Raw genomic sequence first — 18682 nt, 5'->3', positions numbered from 1 at the left:
TTTATGCAGCTCATCTAAAAATATAATGTATAATTAAACACAGATTATAGATACTCATCTATAATAGTCAAAACTTATATTAGTTTTTCTAGATATACAGAGGTGTATCTTAGGTGAATAGGTGTTCTTCACAATCTAGAGAATATGGCTTTTAAGATGTTTTGATAGCTTAGGGCTTTCATAACAATGAGATACAACTGCTCCTAGCAACACCAATTATGTCAAAGAGGAAGATGTGTATCAAAGAAACTCATTAGGAATTTTGCTTTCAACATGGCAGGAATAGCCAATAGACATGAAACCGCTCTTGTCTGGAGTGCTTGACAACACATTATCCAAACTGGACAAGCAGGTTACAAAGAAAAGTGACTAGTGAACTTGTCAAGGGACAGTATGGTCCATGAAGGTTGCCGTTTCATCAAAAAGTTGGCCAGAAATTCTGGACCTATGGGCTGAAGAGGGAATGGCCTAATGTTACAGAGAAACTCTGAGTGACTGTCCAGGCAGCCAGATGTCTCTATTAATTCTAGAGTTATATATATTATACTTCTGGAGTCTTTGATGGAGTTGAAGACAGATAGTTATGGTTATGGTTCTCCTTCGTTATGATAAAATGTAAGTTACACATAAAACTTTCAACTAACAAACATAGGATAGATGATAAAATATTTTCTTTAAATTTTGACAAATGTTAGTAGACTAAGTATTGTTAGCTATAGTTCTTGGTTGATAACTGTTTTATTATATGCGATTTTACTATGTTAAATTTAAAACATTCTGTACTGTGTATTCTCCCTTCCACCCCAGTCCCAGAGTCACATCAGTCCCAAATGAACACACAAGACTTTATATAAATTATGAAGCTGTTGGCCATTTGATATGGTTAACCAATGGCTAGCTCTGACTTAATTATGAACCCATAATTACTAATATATATATTTTATAAGGTCTTATTTTACCAAGAACGCCAGACTTGCACCCTCTCCTCCCTGGATCACATGATGACACACCACTCTTGACTATATTTCCCAGAATCCTACTTGACTCCTAGTCACATCTATCCTGCTTCCCTATTGACCACCTGTGCATTATTTATCAACCAATCAGACAAACATATACACAGAAAGACTTCTGCCATCATCTCCTCTTTTCTGTCTAAATATAAAGTTTTTAACATAGTAAAAATATATAACAAGGCAGTAATGAAGCAAGAACTATGAATACAATATTTAGTCCATTAACATTTAGCAAGATTGCAAAGAAAATATCATCTAATCTATCTTTGTGAGTCTAAAGTATTATATGTAACTTATCTTTTATTAAGTTTATTCAGGAAAACTATAATTATAAGTATTTGTCTTCAACTCCATCAGAGACCACAGAAGGATAATATATAACACTAAAATTGACAGCAACATTTTGGTACCTATACAGTCACCTGAAGTTCCTCTGTAACTTTGGGGCATCCATCTTCAGTCCGTAGGCCACAGTGTTTCTTGGAAACTTCTCAGCAAAGTAGGAAATTTTAAATTGTCCAGCTGTCTTGGCAGTTTGTCAGTCATTTGTGTGTGTCTTGCAAACTATTCCATGATTCACAACCCCTGTAGGACTGTCCATCTTATCATGTAATTTCAGTAGTCACTTTCTTGTGGGTCCTGCATGCTCAGTTTATACAGCAACAGTAAAATAGTCCAGACAAGAGCAGTTTCTTCCCCAAATGGCTAATATTGCCATGTTGAAAGCAAACTCCATAACGAGCTTTTTCAATGCCCATCTTCCTCTCAGATGCAATTGGCTTGCTGTTGAGGGATCCTGCCTGGGTCCTGTGGCCATTTTAGTCCCCAAATAACACACAAGACATTATATTAAAGACAGTGCTTTATTGACATATACACAGAAGGAATTCCCCCATCATCTCCTCTTCTCTGTCTACATAAAAAGAAAGGTATTAACTTTAACATAGTCAAATTACATATAACAGAACAGTTATCAAGCAAGAACTATAGTAACAATATTTTGTCCATTAACATTTAGTGAGATTTAAAGAAAGTATTTTATCATCTATCCTATCTGTGTGAGTCTAAAGTCTTATATGTAGCTTATCTTTTATCATAACCAAGGAAAACTATAATTGTCTTCAACTCCACCAAAGATATTGACTGTTATCATTACCATTTATAACCAATCCTATATAAATGAAAAGAAACATTTAAACAATATTTGGGAAATTGGGTGTTGTTCATTGCAAACTTATTCCTGCTGGATGGGGGCACTGTCAATGCCATGGGGATCATGACAAAATACAGAAACCTGGCCAAGTCCATGATTTTGTAGTCTGGAAGGCTGCATCATCTCAGCTGGATCACTTGGGACACTATTTCTGGGGGTCTTGCTTCATCAAACCAGAGAAGCTTGGAAAGAATCAACAGCACTCCATTTTCTGTAGGAACCCAAATAAAATATTGCTAAAGTTAAAGTGGAAACAGCCACTGGCTTACCAACATTGCAGGTATAAGTTTGCCACAAGAATTGGGAGCTGTGCTCACCACCGTAGTCTATGCTGCTAACAAGCATCATGCTGCCTGCTTGGAGATATGGTCACTGCCACTGCCAGCTGCTTTTACTCACAATTCAATTGTTAACAAGGCCTCTTAAAAGAGTCTTGTGGTTTTTCCATTTATGCTGAGTCAGGAAATCTCCTTTAAAGGAGCCATGTGATTCTCTGCATGTCTCAAGCAAAACAGAGGTCTCCTGAGAAATATTCTGCTCCCAAGAAGCTGTGATTGCCTGTTCTTTTGATTTTAAGTCCCTGAATAACACACAAGACACTATATTAATTATGGAGCTGTTGGTCATTTGTTATGGTTTCTAATTGACTATCTCTGACTTAATATATATTACTAATATATATTTTTATATGGACTTATCTTTTCAAGGACACAGCCTCATGCATCATCTTCCTGTGATCACATGGCAATGACTCACCCTTGGCTACATTTCCCAGAATCCTGTTTGACTCTTAGTCCAGCCTACCTTGCTTCCCTATTGGTCAACAGTGCTTTATTTACATATACACAGAAGGACTTCCCCCATCAATTTGCCATGAGTAGTTGTATCTCACTATCATGAAAAACCCTAAACACTTTAAATCCAATTTTCTGAAGGTCTTTGAAAGGGTTGAAGACAATCATCCATCTCAAATATATCTCTGTATTTCTAGAAAGCCCAACTAAACTAACTGTAAGTTTTGGCTATTATAGGTAAGTATCTATAATTTGTACTTAATTATACATTACATTTTTAAAAGAATTATATAAACACAATATCTAAACAAGAGGAGAAATATATATATCCCAAAATTGATCTTAAATTTGTATCAATAAATGAAAATCCATACCAATACAAAGTATTCATTTATATACCATTATCTCCCTCTTACATTTAAAAAGAGAAAGATTGATTAACCACCATTTATAACTAACCTCATTTAAATGAAAACAAAAATTTATAAACACTATTTGGGAATTTGGGCATTGTTCATTCCAAAATGCGTCATGCTGGTTGGGGGCGTTGTCGATACCATGGGGATCATGATAAAACACAGAGAACTGGCCAGGTCCTTGTTTTGTAGTCTGCACGGCTGTATCATGTCAGCTCTCTTAGATGTTAGATCACCTGAAACACCATTTTAGGGGGTCTTGCTTCATTAAACCACACTAGTATGGAAGGAATCCATAGCTTTACATTTTCTGTGGAAACACAAGTGGAAATTCTTTTCCCATGTAACCTGTCCTGATAATTAAATTTGGAAGTCAAAGTATTTTCAAAATATATAAATTGGATTAATTCGGTACCATTTCTTTTAGCAGTTGTTGCTATTTTCTCAGCAGTTAAACAATCAAAGACAACTCAATAGCATGTAGTATCCAGGCCCTCTGTACTTTTCATCTTTTCGTGAATGTCTTATTTATTTATTTATTATTATTACTCTATTTCTTTTAGTTTTATTTATTTATTTTCTCTGAGACATGGTTTCTCTGTGGAAATTCACCTCTCTTTGTCTCTGGAGTGCTGGAATTAAAGGCTTGTGCCACCATACACAGCCATTATCCTGTTTCTTTTTCTCTTCCATGCCTACGTATATTTTTAACTCACTCTAAACCTTTTAGAGGTTTTACTTTACCCGAATCTGATTTTCCTGTGAATCTTTATGTTTTTCTGGACATGTTTCTGTTTTAACTACTGTCTTTCCAAGATAGTGGGCATAAGTTTACCGCCAGCACTGGATGCACAAGTCTCTGCTTATCTCTAGCAAAACAGAGCCCATCCGAGGTAACACTGCTACCAAGAAGCCATGATTCTTTCTGTTCTTCTGTTTCTAAAATCCCTTTTAAGTTTTTGTCAAGTTTTAAGTGGAAATTCTTAGTACCCATGTTGCCGGTGCCATATGTAACATGTATTCTTTTGTACAAGCTACCTGGGTCCTGCAACTGTCTCTTCCCCCAAATAACACACAAGACACTATATTAATTTTGAAGCTGTTGGTTGTTTGCTATGGTTTCCTAATGGCTAGCTCTGACTTAATTATTAACCCATAATTACTAACATATATATTTATAAGGTCTTATCTTCCTGAAAATGCAACCTCATATGTCCTCTCTTCCAGGAATCACATGATGACTCTCTACTCTTGACTACATTTCCCAGATTTCTCCTTGACTCCTAGTAACACCTATCTTGCTTCCCTATTGGCCAACAGTGCTTTATTTCTCACCCAATCAGACAAACATATACACAGAACTTCCCCCACCAACATTCCCTTTTATTTAGACAGAAAAGAGATGATGATGGGTAATGTCCTTTTGTATGCTGTGAATATATGTTTCTCTTATTGGTTTTTGAATAAAGATGTTTCAGTCAATGGACAGGCAGATTGTAGGAAATATAGGCAGGTGGCCAGACTAGGAGGATTCTGGAAGAGGAATGCATACAGGGGCTCACAAGAAAGTCTCCATGTAGCTACTGGGAAGACAGGATGCCCGGGCATTCTCTGGTCACCCAAGGCCACGTGAAGATACATAGATTAATAGGAATGGGGTTTGACCAGATCACATTCTAAGCCCATCGAAGGCATCTTTGGAGCTATCCCATACTCTCACTTATTAGAAAAAGAAGGCAGAAAAACCAAGAGTTTTCTTTGAGAGGTAGCTTTAGGGCCATGAAACACATACTAATGCTAAGACAATTAATTGTGATTTCCCATGGAGAAATCCCTATGTATGCTTGAAAATGTCTTATTTTTTTCCTGAGTGTTTTTCACAATAAACCACCAACTGTATTTCATGCTAGTTAGTTCTGAAATTCTTTTCTCCATCAAAGTCTCTAATCCTGGGGTTGTCTAAATGGAGATCCCAGAAGTCAAAGGGAACTCCTTGGATAGCAGGAAGTGACAGTGTATGGAGCAGGGTGTCTGTCTTCTTACCCCTGGCAATGCCATGAAGTATTGATTACTTTCCTCATCACAGTGATTGCCCTAGCCTGAAACCCCAGCCTCTTGGTTTCATTTGATGACCTCTTAGTGTTTTCATTTTTTGATATCCTTCAGAATCCTTGGAGTTTACTTTTAGTGGTACCAAGCATGTACTAATGATCCTTCAGTTGCCTTGTACAAATTCCTTTTCTGAAGGGCAGTCCTGGGTATCCAACTGCCTGTTCTTGATTTTTATATAGATGGCTTACAGGGATGCAAATGCTTACACCAGACCTCACCATCCTGTACCTTTTTTTCTTTCTCCTACTACTTTTTTTTCTCCCAAAGATGCTCATTCCTTCACAATTCCCTGGGATTCAGGTACATAAGAAGTCTGCGTACTATAGCTGGTTCTGCCACTAATCCTCAATCTGTCACATAAGTTCTTTGATTCCTCCTCTCAAAGGCTGTCATGGCTACTAGTTCTTCTTTCTCTAGAAGTAATTCTGATCCATGCTATCATTCTCCTTTTAAAGGTAGAACTACCAGATTTGTTTTTTATTTAGCCTTGCTCTAATATACCTCTCATTCTCCCCCCCCACCCCTGTGTGTGATTCTTCTTTCCCTTTAAAAATGTCATGTAAAGCAGTTCTTTAGTTGTCATTTAAGGCTAAACCTACAGTCATACCTCAGGTCAAAACAAACACATTACATACAATGGTAAAAAGCAACACCTGGAAGACTATTGTGAACATCACTCAGAGATACTTGAGAAACATCTAGAAGGAAGCCACAGCAAATTACCAGCTGCAAGGCTTTATTCTCAGAAATGTAGTTTGATGTGCATATCTTTTTGTAGACTATTTAGCTGGCCCAAAATCTAACTTGTTAATTTTTCTTAAATTCTAAGTATATCCAAGATTCAAATGTCATATCTCTCTTTTCTCCTAGAAGGATGATTGCTGACTATAGTTTTTTTTCTGTCTATACACTACATTATTAGTTCTCCCAGTTGCCACTGTTCTATGTATTTCTTAATGTTTTGTTTTTTAATTGTTTTTTTTTATAAAATCAAGCATATTGCAAATATAATACAGGTTGTGGACTCCATAACTAAATTATTGAGAACTTTCTAAAGTGGTTTCTTTGAATAAGAACAAAGATATCTAGTTACAGAGAGTGTAGTATTTCAGGTAAGGAGGAAAGCATTATACAAATCAATGAAAAAAATCTGATTCAAATTTGTATTTTAATATATTTGACTATATTTTTTCAATCACTATTTCAGGGGGAAATTTAAGCCACGCCAGTGATTTAGGCATAGTGACCATTTGGATTAGAATTTTAAAATTCTTTTAAAATACTTTTGAATAAAAATTTATGAGACTGTATTCATAAACATATCTTTATGGATTAGGAGTGGGATTAAAGTTAAATAAAAGACAAGTACCCAGGATTTAGAATTTCCTCAAGTATCTGTGAAGCACTACCCAGAGGAAGGATTTCTGATCAAAGCTGAAATGATTAAGAAAAAGGAAAGAAGATGAAGATCCATGCACGTTTGATTCAGAGCTGACCAGCAAAGCAAAGCCATAGAAGTTGGATCCCTTTCTTCTGTAAGGCTGATTGCCAGACTGGATCAAATGTATATGATACTGGTAACAGCAGGATTCACCACTGGAATACTGGGGAATATGTTCATTGGATTGATAAACTGCTCTGACTGGGTCAAGAACCAGAAAATCACCTTCGTCAACTTCATCCTGATCTGCTTGGCAGTTTCCAGAATCAGCTCTCTGCTTGTGGTGTTTACTGATGCAGTCATACTACAAGTAGATCCTCATGCCTATCATTCTTACAGTCTAATACAATGTTCTGACATATTATGGGTTGTGACTGATCAACTGTCTACATGGTTTGCCACCTGCCTCAGCATTTTCTACTTCCTCAAAATTGCCCACTTCTCTCACCCACTTTTCCTCTGGTTGAAGTGGAGAATGAGAATTGTGGTTGTTGTTTTTCTTGTATTTTCTTTGTTCTTACTGATTTTTTATTTTCTACTGCTTGAAACACTTCCTATTTTGAGGGAAATTCACATGATCATTGAAAGCAATCTGACTTTATTTCCAGACACAACTAAGGCTATTGCTGTTAAAAGCCTAATTGCTTTTGACCTGATGTACTTGGTCCCATTTCTTGTGTCCCTGGCATCATTGTTCCTTTTATTTTTGTCCTTGGTGAAACACTCCAGAAACCTCAACCTCATTTCCACCAGCTTTGAAGACTCTAGAACCAAGGTCCACAAGAAGGCTATGAAAATGCTATTGTCTTTCCTCATTCTCTTTATGCTTCACATTTTTTTCATGCAGCTGGCACGCTGGTTATTTATTTTTTTCCCAACCAGCAGGTCAACTAATTTTGTTTTGATAACATTAATTATCTTTCCATTAAGTCATTCATTTATTCTGATCCTGGGGAATAGCAAGCTTCGGCATACAGCATTGAGGGCCCTTCAGCATGCTAAAAGTCAGTTGCAAGAGATGATCCTCTCCTTTCATAGATTTTCTGGAATCTTTACTAAGTGAGTAAGTAAATGGGAAACCTCATAAGGTTTTAATCTCCTATCAACATTTCGTGTCAGTACTTAAAAGAACACAGCAGACGACTAAGTGAACATACATGAAAGGCTCCTTAAGCATCTTGTTTTTATGATAATTGGCACACGGGCTAGAAAACACAAATCTATCTTTTTCGTTGTCTATTTACAGCACTGGTAATCAAAACTAATAGTCTCAAACATTTTAACAGGAATCAAAGAGTTAATTTCACAGGCAAGAAGTCATTATAATTCACAAGGTAGGTTCACAAAAATCTAATATCAAGGTAGCTTGTAAACCTAAACAGGCAGACGATACGCGAAATGTTGATAGGAAATTTTAAAAAAATCTAAAATTAGAGAGAAAAACATCACTTCACAGCTTAGATTATTTTTAGTTTTCCTTTCATGTTTTTAGATTTATTTGTGTGTATGAGTATTTTGTCTGCATGTGTTCCTGTGCATCACATGTATGCCTGGTGTGCATTTGGGTCAGAAGATGGTATTGAATTCCCAGGAACTAGAGTTACAGGTCAGTGTGAGTGACTATGTGAGTTCTGGGAAGTAAACCTGGGTCTTGTGCTAGACAAGTGGTCTTAATTGCTGAGCCATCTTTCTAGCCCCAACAGTTTGGATGACCTGTATCTGTATGGAAGGTATATGGAACAGTTTGAATACTTAAGTGTTAGTTTTTTGAAATAGTAACTTGCTATATAGACCAGGCTGGTTTGTTCTAGAATTAAAGACTTGCACTACCATGTCTCATTTCTCATTTTTCTTAAATGAAAAAAGCATATCTTTGTTATTAAAGCATTGTTGATACTCATGGAATAAGGTGATTATATGAGAACAGGAGGAACCTTAGAAGTATTATAAATATTTTTTCTGATTCTACACCTTTTCTAATTTTTCTTAATTCTAGAGCAGCATGTAATACACAGGCAGTATATTCACAGTGGCAGAAATCAGTATGTCTATCGTGTTATGGTCTTGTTATGGTCTCCCAAAAATAAAATTAACCTTTACTTCAGAATCACATGTTGCTACTACAAGATAGCAAGTCTGGGAATGACAATGTATCTGTTCACTCATTTCATTTCAATCTGATCACCACAGTTCTTAGCACAAGACACAGATATTAGATGAAGAGGGCAAAGTTTATAATAAATGTCAAGTTTAATGGGGACTGTGGATGTATGGTTGTATTTACAAAGCTGTAATTTAAGTGTAGATACGATAGCTGTAAATTCCAAATGAAGCAGTGGGGGAAGTTTACTATAATGTTTGCACTGTGATAGTAGGAATTATAACATTGTACAGATTCTAGACATTACACACAGTATACTAGGCATTATATTTGTTTATATAGTCATAAGGTAAAACAAGCTGCAACGAAATGATGATACACACTTACTGGTTTGGCTTGGTGGAATTATAAGTAAGGTAATGGTATAGAACTATTCATATTTTCTACGCAAGTACATCTGAGTTGTGTTGTTCTTCTACTAATAGATGGCAAGAATGACGTTGATGATGTCTTTAATGATAACATGGCATATATTTATTAATAATCTGCATTTTATAAAACAAAACGTTCTTCAGTAATTACATTTTAATTATCTTGCATTGAAAATGTAAAGTGTAAAATCAGCCTTAGATGTTGATGTTGTTCTTATTTTGAAGAATTTATTTTATTTAGTATTTAGTGTTACTGGAATATGGTAATTAAGAGAAGCTAATTAAGTAAATTTGTGAGCAACTTTTGATTATAGTGAAGTGGTTTTTGTGGTAAATGAGCTACTGTACATCTAGAGTAACCTACACGTAAGCAAACTTTAGGAGAGAGAAATATAAAGAATGGGATCTTATTCTTGACAGTAGAAGAATGTCAAAATATCAGTACATGAATCCCAGACCACAGGCTAGGTTATTTCAGTGAATAGTTTGTAATCCACATGTTTGAATGTCAATTGAACTCAAGCCCTGTGCCACCACTGTCTCCATCTGCCTCCATCCTCCCTGTCTCTCAGCAGCATAAGACCGTCTGCCAAAACATGCAACCCCAGGCTAATGCATGCAACCTGGAATGATTAAATAAATGTTGGGGAAACAGGGAACTCACTACTTCTTTTTCACTACTAACCTGTTACCTGACAAATAAATGTTCATTTTGAAAAATTTTTTGCAATGATTTCTTCTTTCCATTCACAGAGGTAGACTGTTGACAGGTGAGGAATAACTGAGTCTGGGAATGAAACTGGCTAAACTCTGAGGCCAAGTTCTAAAGGTATCAGGTACATCAAGGCATGCTTTCTTATTTCTGGAAACATATACCAGATAAAAACCTGTATCTATACTGACTACCAAGAATGGTTTACACATGAGTCTCAGGTGGGTCATATGCTACTTTTTGGGTAACTTCTAGCAAAATCTCACTAGACCATTTTAATGGTTGTTCACATTATGACAAAGTCCTTCCAAATTCTCTCACCTTAGACAACAGGTAATATGCTGCCCATCTATGATATTCACAAGAAAAAATACATGAAATTTTGTTAAAAGCATTTGGTACACCAAATCTCATTTTAGAGCTTCTCTAGTTATTTTCTGGTGTGTGTGTGTGTGTGTGTGTGTGTGTGTGTGTGTGTGTGTGTTATAAAACAACTAATATACTCTCTGAGACTAAGGAGATGCCTAGCCACTCTCATTCTAAACCTAAACTCTGGTCCTTGCCTGCCCTTCTAACATAGGTTAGCTCTACCTTACGTTTGTTGTGAGGAAGACCCGGGGAAGGGTATTTTCCTCTATCTTAATTTTGTTTCTCCTTTTCTGTGATAAAATACTCTGGTGAAAGAACTAAAGCCTCTTATTTTACATCACAGTTCAAGGCATAGTCAGTCCATCATGGCAGGAAAAACAAGTGGCAGGAGTTTGAAGTAGGCAGTCACATCACACCCACAAGCGGGAAACAGCTGAATTCAGTTGTTGTTCAGCTCCCTTCTTCCATGCACAGTCCAGGATCCCCTGTCTAGGGAATGGTCTTACCCACAACTAAGATAGTTATTCCCACATCAATTAATATCAAGATAAGACCCACAGCCACACCCATAGGCCCATCTCGTAGAGGATACTAGATCTGTCAAGTGGACAATTAACACTAACCATCCACATTCTCTGAGAACTGTGAGGAACAACTGTAGTCCTTTGTTTTGTAAATGAGGGTGATACATGTGACACTTTACCTTTTGGTTCTGGTCTCTGGCTCTTTGGGTTAGCATTTTCCCTTAAATATTAAGATCTCTTACAACTAAAAAGCTCCAAAAGGCTTTAATTTAGTGTCTATCAAAGGAAAAGGTGGCAAGGTCAGTGTCTTAGAGCTATAACAGAAGTGGGCATATTTATTTACTCATGAATATCTTGCAATTAATGGGACATGAGAGTGTCACAGGTTGGGTACACTTGCCACTGGGCACTGTTGGCCACAGAGCTCATTGGGAGTCTTACAGATGTGTGCTGAGGTGGTGGGGGAGACAGAAAAGGGCAAATCATTTCACTTGAATATCACACACACACCAGTGATTTAAAAGGTTATGTGATTTAAATGGAATGAAATATGTTAGTGAGAAAAGGTGGTAAGTCATTCACAAATGCAACAGTTTTTTTGTGACAATTGTTTTAAATTTCTTATTGTTTTGTATTAATTAGATCAGAGTGAATTTCCATAAGCACTTTTCACTATTCCTTGGTGAGAAATGCTATTTATTTTTAGCCTAGTACACCATGAAATCAATGATGATCTTTCTCTGATTTTTAAATTCTATTTTCATGTGTATATTTCCCTGCATGTGTGTATGTGCAACATGTATATTCCTGGTGCCTGTGGAGGCTAGAAGAGGGATCAGTACCCCTGGAACTGGGGTGAGAGATACTTGTGAACCACTATGTGCTACTGAGATCAGAACCTTGTGTCTCTGCAAGAGTAGCAAGTGCTCTTAACTGCTGAATCATCTCTACAGCCAAGTTTTCTGATTTTAACTATAGCTATCATTAGATGCTTAGACTACTTTGGATTGCAACTACAGCATAGAGATTAATCAAGTTACCTGTAGAAACATTTTATAATACACATTATATTTATACAGTAACAATTTCTGCAGCATATATAGCTCAACCATTTAAAGAAATTATGAAAGGTGGCTCAGCATATGATCATAAATAATATCTGTAGTTATATAAACTTTTCAAAAATGCAAATATCCCCTTGCATTTTCATATACTCATAGTTTATGACAGACAATATATTATTATTCTGTATGTTTTCTTCATAGAGTTTCCTCTTTAATGTACTTTTGAACATAAATGTTCTTCAGTGAGTATCACTAGACTTGTTTTCTTATTTTTTTTAATATAACTTCCATGTTTTGGTCACTTTTAAACCATGCCTACCAATAACTCTGTTTCTGGTGGCCTTTATATAACCTTTGGAGTATTTCTCAAGCACTAGTAACTTCTAGGTCTCTTGATTTCCATACCATGAAATCTAGGATTATCTAGCTCTTTCCAATTCTGGAACCAGAAAGAATTCCTTTGCATGTGGGCCTGACAGGTGCTTTAAGGTACCCATTAATAAACTCTCAGAATACTGACAGTGTGCTCCACACTAATGAAGTAACATGTGCTGGGGAAGCTCAAAGGAAATGCACATTGAGAAAGGCTCTCATCACATGGCTCAGGATAGCCCATCATTCACTACATAACTTCTGCGGGGCTCAAACTGAAAATCTTCCTGACTCAGCCTTTTGAGTAGTAGAATTGCAGCATGTAATGACATGCCTAATATTTTTCTAAAGCTCTCAAATTAATTATAGCCTGCAGTCAAGATAGAGGCTGATTATACTAGAAACTTAAACTTATAGAATCTTTTGTATGGTGAATTAACATTTATGATACAAGATAGGAATTAATCAAAAGAAGAATATCAGTTATTCTCCACCTCATCTTGACAGATATGTTTAAAAAATCATGAAAGGAAGGAAAGAATGTAAAAGGTAGGGTGAGGAAGAGTGCTATGAATTGCAAACTTTTAGATATGACTTGACTACTGTACACATGAACTGTGATTAATTACATTAGAGCAGCACAAGATCAAGCCAGTTCAAAGATTCCATCATGGAGTAAGGAGGGGATCCTGAGGCTAAACGCCCAGCTGAGGAGTCACAGGCAGAAAGCTATTATCACTTTTTCTTCAGGAATGTGGATGACCCAACACCCATGCATATATGGGTAACACGAATTGGACTCAACTGATTAAAAAATTGACTAAAAGGAGGATATCAAATAGGGAAGATGTGAGATGGGCAGGAGGCAGCTAGAGGTTCAACACCAAGTATAATGTCCACCTTATTGCTAAAGATAGTGACGTTCAATATCTTGGAACTTGCCAAGTAGGCTAGGGTGGCTGTCCAGAGATCCCCAGGGATCTCTTTCTGCCTCTCCTTAGCACTGTGGCTGCAAGCATACTACCAAGCATGGATTATTATGAAGGCTCTGACGACCAAACTTAGGTCAAGCTTTTACAAAATGTACTTTACTAGCTGAATGTTTCTAGCTCTTTCTGCAGTCACTCTTTTTCTGTTCTATTACAGCTGGATTTTTCTGATACTTTAACACATCAGGTACATTTCTTTATCAATTAAACAATGACGACTTTTCTCTTCAAAGTACTCATTTAGACTAAACTTTTGGCAACAGGCAGCTTACGCAAACAGCCTTGCGACTCTTGTGACATCTAAAATGCCACCTGGCAAGAGTAACGCCTGCTGGTACATGTCAGGAGGATCATGAGTTCTAAGCTAGCCTGGGATACACAGCAAATTCCTGAACAACCCTATTAAAAACAAAAGAAAACCAAAGAAAAAGTAGAGGAAGAAAAATCACAAACAAAATACAACAACAAAAGAAAAGTAAAAGCTTTAGGTTCACATGCTTTTCTTCATGCTTTCCTAGAATTAAACTGAGGAAACATTCAATTTCCTTTTAATATTTTTTTTTTTTTTGGTTTTATGAGACAGGGTTTCCCTGTATTATTTTGGAGGCTGTCGGTCCAGCCTAGCCTCGAACTCACAGAGATCTGCCTGCCTCTGTCTACCGAGTGCTGGGATTAAAGGCATGTGCCACCACCTCCCGGCCAATATTTTGTTCTTAATCACTGGACTCTTGCTTTCGTGTCTTTGGGACAGATTTTTCATTATGTGGCCTAGGCTGCTCTTGAACACATGATGTCCCAACTCAAACTCCTGAGTACTGGGATCATAGCTGTGAACAACTATGTCTGGCTCTCACTGGATCTTTTCAAATATCTTTGAATATCAGATTTTCCCAGAAGAGTCTGGAAGCTGGCAATTTGCTCACAAAGCTAGCAGAGGGGTTTTAAAACAGCATGCACTATCTTCACATGTGCTCATCATGAGGAAATAACGGAGACAATTCCACTTCCATGTCACGCCTACAACAGTGTATATTCATCTCACATGCATTTAAAAAGAATACAATCACATTTATACATGAGGAAAATCACAAATAAGATGAAAATTACTTCCCAGCTAGAGTTGGTGGAATACTTCTATATTAATATATATTATCAAGCACTAACCATGTTCTGCATGTTTTAGAATTTCAATCCCATCAGATTTCCATGTCATTTAACCTGTGGTAGACATGATTACCTAGGGAGTTTTTAAAAATGAGATATTTTAAATTAGATTTCAATTGAAAATCATATACATGATTAAAAGTGAATCACATATTTCCTCTCCCTAGTCCCATTTCTTTTTTCAGAAATAACTATTTTAACTCTTAGATGTGTCTGCATTGATTTTCCTCATCATTGTTTATGCTGCTTTTTATATTTAGATCTTTTTTGTAGTGTTGGGGATCAAACTTTGAGTCACATACATGGTAGGCAATACTCTACAACTAAACCTTATGTTCAGTCCTCTGTAACAGTTCTTGATGGACTTTCCATATATATATATATATATATATATATGTGTGTGTGTGTGTGTGTGTGTGTATGGAACATTCCTTCCTCTTCAAGCTCCCCAATGTTACATAATCATTTCTTGTTAAGCAAGCACTTAAATTACAAGTACAGTATTAGTCACATGAGGTACAGCAGCATAATTTTTGAATATTTCTCATGGGGTTTATAATGACTTCAGTTTTAATTTCAAAATAAAATGTAAGTACTAACCCCGCATTTGGGGAAAGCTCTAGCATACATTCACATATACCAGGAATTCAATCTTTTTTGGACATTCACACCACTCCATCTTTAGGCATTTCCTGTTTACTTCATGAGGTTACTTCATCCATTTAGCAGGTATTAAACTTTAGGCTGTCCATAATCCACAGAACATCCTTATCATTCCCAACAATGTATACATTTCCATCCCTCCCACTCCAGGAGGGCACCACCAATCCATGCACTTTCTTGTCCTTCCACTTGTCAACTGTATTTTCACAACAAGGTTTGTAACATCTGCATTTTACTGTGTAACCAAAATTAAGTATTCCCTTTAAAGAAGGAAGCCACATTTGGTCCATTTGCATTCCTATCAGAGAATAGTCAATTCTTTCGCCATGACTGGACTTTTCTTTGGCTCCAATGTGTCTTTGACAGGGACATCTTCACACACGCCCACCATTCGTTCAAAGTCGTTGTGTCACATTTGGCATTGGGGACAAGCTTTCCTGCAGTCTGGCTTTGACACACAGTTTCAATGTCTCCTCTTGAGGAAGGAAGAGACACACGCTTTTCAGGTCCCATTCACGACATAAGAGGCCTCTGAATGATTAGCTCTCAGTCCAGAATTTCTCACAGTCCAATATTCTCAAAGACTGATTCGGAACATAAGCTGTATGTAAATATGAGTTCTTGAAAAACTTATAAGTTTTCCTTCCTCATAACGCAGCCCGTGCCCTTTGTCACATCCTAAGGCTGTCCAGGGATTTACAGATGTGTACTCTTTAGGTACTTCCTTGGGCCTCAGTCTCTCTGTTGCTGGGTCATCCTGGCTCTAACAGCCTCGGCAAGCTTTCCCACCTCCAAACCCCGGGGAGGGGCTGCTGGGAGCCGACGGTCCGCGCGTGCGCGCGCGCTCTCTCGCAAGTCTGCGCGTTCTTCCCGGGCATCTCGGCAGGGCCGCGCGCGCGGGGCGGCCTGGGAGGCGGCCATGTCCCGGGTCCCCGGAGGCCGGCCACGCAGGCGCGGCTCTAAATGTGTACCTGCAGGCGGATGTTGAGGAGCACGGAGCCCGCGATGTAGAAGTACGGGAAGTTCATGCGCAGCTGCCAGGCCAGCTCGAAGAAGGCGAGCAGCGTCCGGGAGAGCCCCTTGCAGAAGACACCGTACGGGGTGGCGGCCGCGGGGCCCACAGCCCTGAGCGCCAGGGCGGACGGGACGGCGGCGGGGGCCATGGCGTTGTCCCGCCCGGCCGGGGGTCTCCGCTGCTCCGCGCGCTCCCGAGCAAGGCCGGGCGCTGGCCCACTCGGCGACCCGGCTTCCCGCTGCCTCCTGCGCGGGCCGCGGCCTCAGCGCCCTCCGGCCGCTCCCTCCCCGGTGGCGCGGGGCTGCGTGCGCTCCGCCCCTTCCTGTCCGCCTCCCCGGGGAAGGTCCGCCGTGCCGCAGGCCGTTATGTAACCTGTGAGGGGACGGCTGCGCAGAGATCGCTGTCGCTTTAAAGGAACTGGCTCAGCAAAGCTGATAGTTCAGCCCGCGGCGCACAGTTTTCAAGGGTCAAAGGTGTATTGCAACGAGTTTGTCCGCTTTGTGATGGATTCTGTTAGGTTTACGGTGACGCGGAGGCAAGGTGACCACCTCACCACCGCGGATACAGGCAGAAGAGTCTGCGTTTGTAACGAACGCTGTAACTGTGGAAAGTTCATCATTATTAAGTTATGGATTTACCTGTGTGTTAGGACTGTTTAGATTGCAAATGACAAGCAAACATACATATGTCCTTTTTGTTCAGGATGTGTGTGAGTGTGTATATATGGGTGTGTCTCCCCTTAATATAAACCCATAAAAAATTCAGATTAGTATAGAATCCAGCTTTTTGCATGGAAATGCGCTGGTGAAAAACCCAAGTAGCTCTAGGAACGAGAGCACTACTTTTATCTATTTCCATTTCTTAGCATCCTTATAGAAGTGAGTCTCCATTAGTCACAATGGTTTTCTTTTCTCTTTTTTTTTTCATTTATATGATGCACTTTTTTTTAGTAATTCCCCCATTTAGCTGCATGTGTGCATACAGCATGTATTTAGTCGCTGATCATGACTTTCGAATACAGTGTAGTTTTACATATCACTGTTAAAAATGCTCCATATCTAACCCTAAACTGCATATATGTGTTACATATTCAAAGCCTCCCTGTGCTCTAAAAGTGTCAGGTCGAAAGGACACCCCAACTCCCCAGACTTCTAAGGGAAGTCCAAATATCCAAAAATGAACTCAACCTGAACTGTAGGAAGATTTCTGGTGGTTACATAAAAGCCAGCATCCCTCCAGGAACTTGTGAAGTGGGTTCCTGTCTGCCAAAAGGGTCATTTCCCTTACCTCTCACCAATAGGACATTTGGCTTCCTTTGTAACATATAATTTGTGGGCCCTATCCTTAGCCACAGGATCCCTCAGTCTCTACTTACAGCACTTACTATACAATTCAAAGCCTACATGACCATCTTGTAGCCATTCCCTCACTCCAGCTACTCTTTCAAAACCTTACATCCAATACTTCTTAAATTATTAAGAAGAAAGGAAGAAAGTAAAACAGCAAGAGAGAAAAAAAGGAAACACAGTAGCACTCCCAAACTTTTTCGACAAAACCAATATTACTCTAATACAGAGCCAGGTAAGGACACATCAAATAAAGAAAATTGCAGGCCACTATCCATGATGAACACATGCTATAGTACTAACAACGAAGTTTGATATAGCGAAAAGATCGTCTGCCACAACCAAGTTGGGTTTATTCTGGAGATGCAGGAATAATTGAGTACGCATAAGTCAATAGTGTAATAAATCATATCAATGGAAATAAAGACAATCACAAAATCCTCCCGCAAGATGTAGAAAAGGCCTTTGACAAAGCCCAACATGTCTTCATGATAAAAGTCCTGGGGAGAAATGCAGGGGAAGGAAGTGCATGCGCATGCAGCAATGTGAGTAAATTCCATCAGCATAGTGCTGGCAGGGATGCTTAGGTGAGAAGATAGACCTAGAAGCTAGGCGTCAGTGGTACAACCCGTAACCACAGCGCTTCGGAAGCTGCGGCAGGAGGATTGCTACGAGTTTGGGTTAGAAATCTTTGCCAATTAGAAGTTTATAAAGGTTATAAGAATATTATCACTTATGTAGAGTTATTATTACCCTTTTGCATTTAGGTTTGTGACAGAACTCAACATTTTGTTTGGTGTGGAAATTGAAGTTCATTTTTTCATATTGTTTTTCAGTGCCATTTATTGAAGAGAATTTTGCTTTCAATTTAGTATGTTTGTTGTTTTCCTTGAAAGTGTGTGGACTGCATAAGTGAGTCTGTCACTAGACACTTTATTCT

General features: G+C 38.4%; 2 protein-coding genes across 2 annotated transcripts; one reads left to right on the top strand and one right to left on the bottom strand.

Moving 5' to 3' along the window:
- The first annotated feature begins 6762 nt into the window (after nt 1–6762).
- Nucleotides 6763–9461, top strand: Tas2r42 (taste 2 receptor member 42). Its single transcript, XM_040743740.1, has one exon. The coding sequence runs from the start codon at nt 7114–7116 to the stop codon at nt 8053–8055; it is 942 nt and encodes a 313-aa protein (XP_040599674.1). The 5' UTR covers nt 6763–7113; the 3' UTR covers nt 8056–9461.
- A 5104-nt stretch (nt 9462–14565) lies between these two features.
- Smim10l1 (small integral membrane protein 10 like 1) lies at nt 14566–16721 on the bottom strand. The gene has a single exon (XM_040743741.1). The coding sequence runs from the start codon at nt 16542–16544 to the stop codon at nt 16341–16343; it is 204 nt and encodes a 67-aa protein (XP_040599675.1). The 5' UTR covers nt 16545–16721; the 3' UTR covers nt 14566–16340.
- Between the last annotated feature and the right edge of the window lie 1961 nt (nt 16722–18682).

This window comes from Mesocricetus auratus, unplaced genomic scaffold, assembly GCF_017639785.1.
Source record: "Mesocricetus auratus isolate SY011 unplaced genomic scaffold, BCM_Maur_2.0 Super-Scaffold_100001, whole genome shotgun sequence".
In the NCBI taxonomy this organism is placed as follows: domain Eukaryota; kingdom Metazoa; phylum Chordata; class Mammalia; order Rodentia; family Cricetidae; genus Mesocricetus; species Mesocricetus auratus.
Note: the sequence above shows the minus strand (reverse complement) of the source record. Positions and strands in the feature narration are given on the sequence as shown.

What these genes read in the sequence shown, in the direction of transcription:
- Smim10l1 (XM_040743741.1), bottom strand. Translation starts at nt 16,544, where the DNA reads ATGGCCCCCGCCGCCGTCCCGTCCGCCCTGGCGCTCAGGGCTGTGGGC.
- Tas2r42 (XM_040743740.1), top strand. Translation starts at nt 7,114, where the DNA reads ATGTATATGATACTGGTAACAGCAGGATTCACCACTGGAATACTGGGG.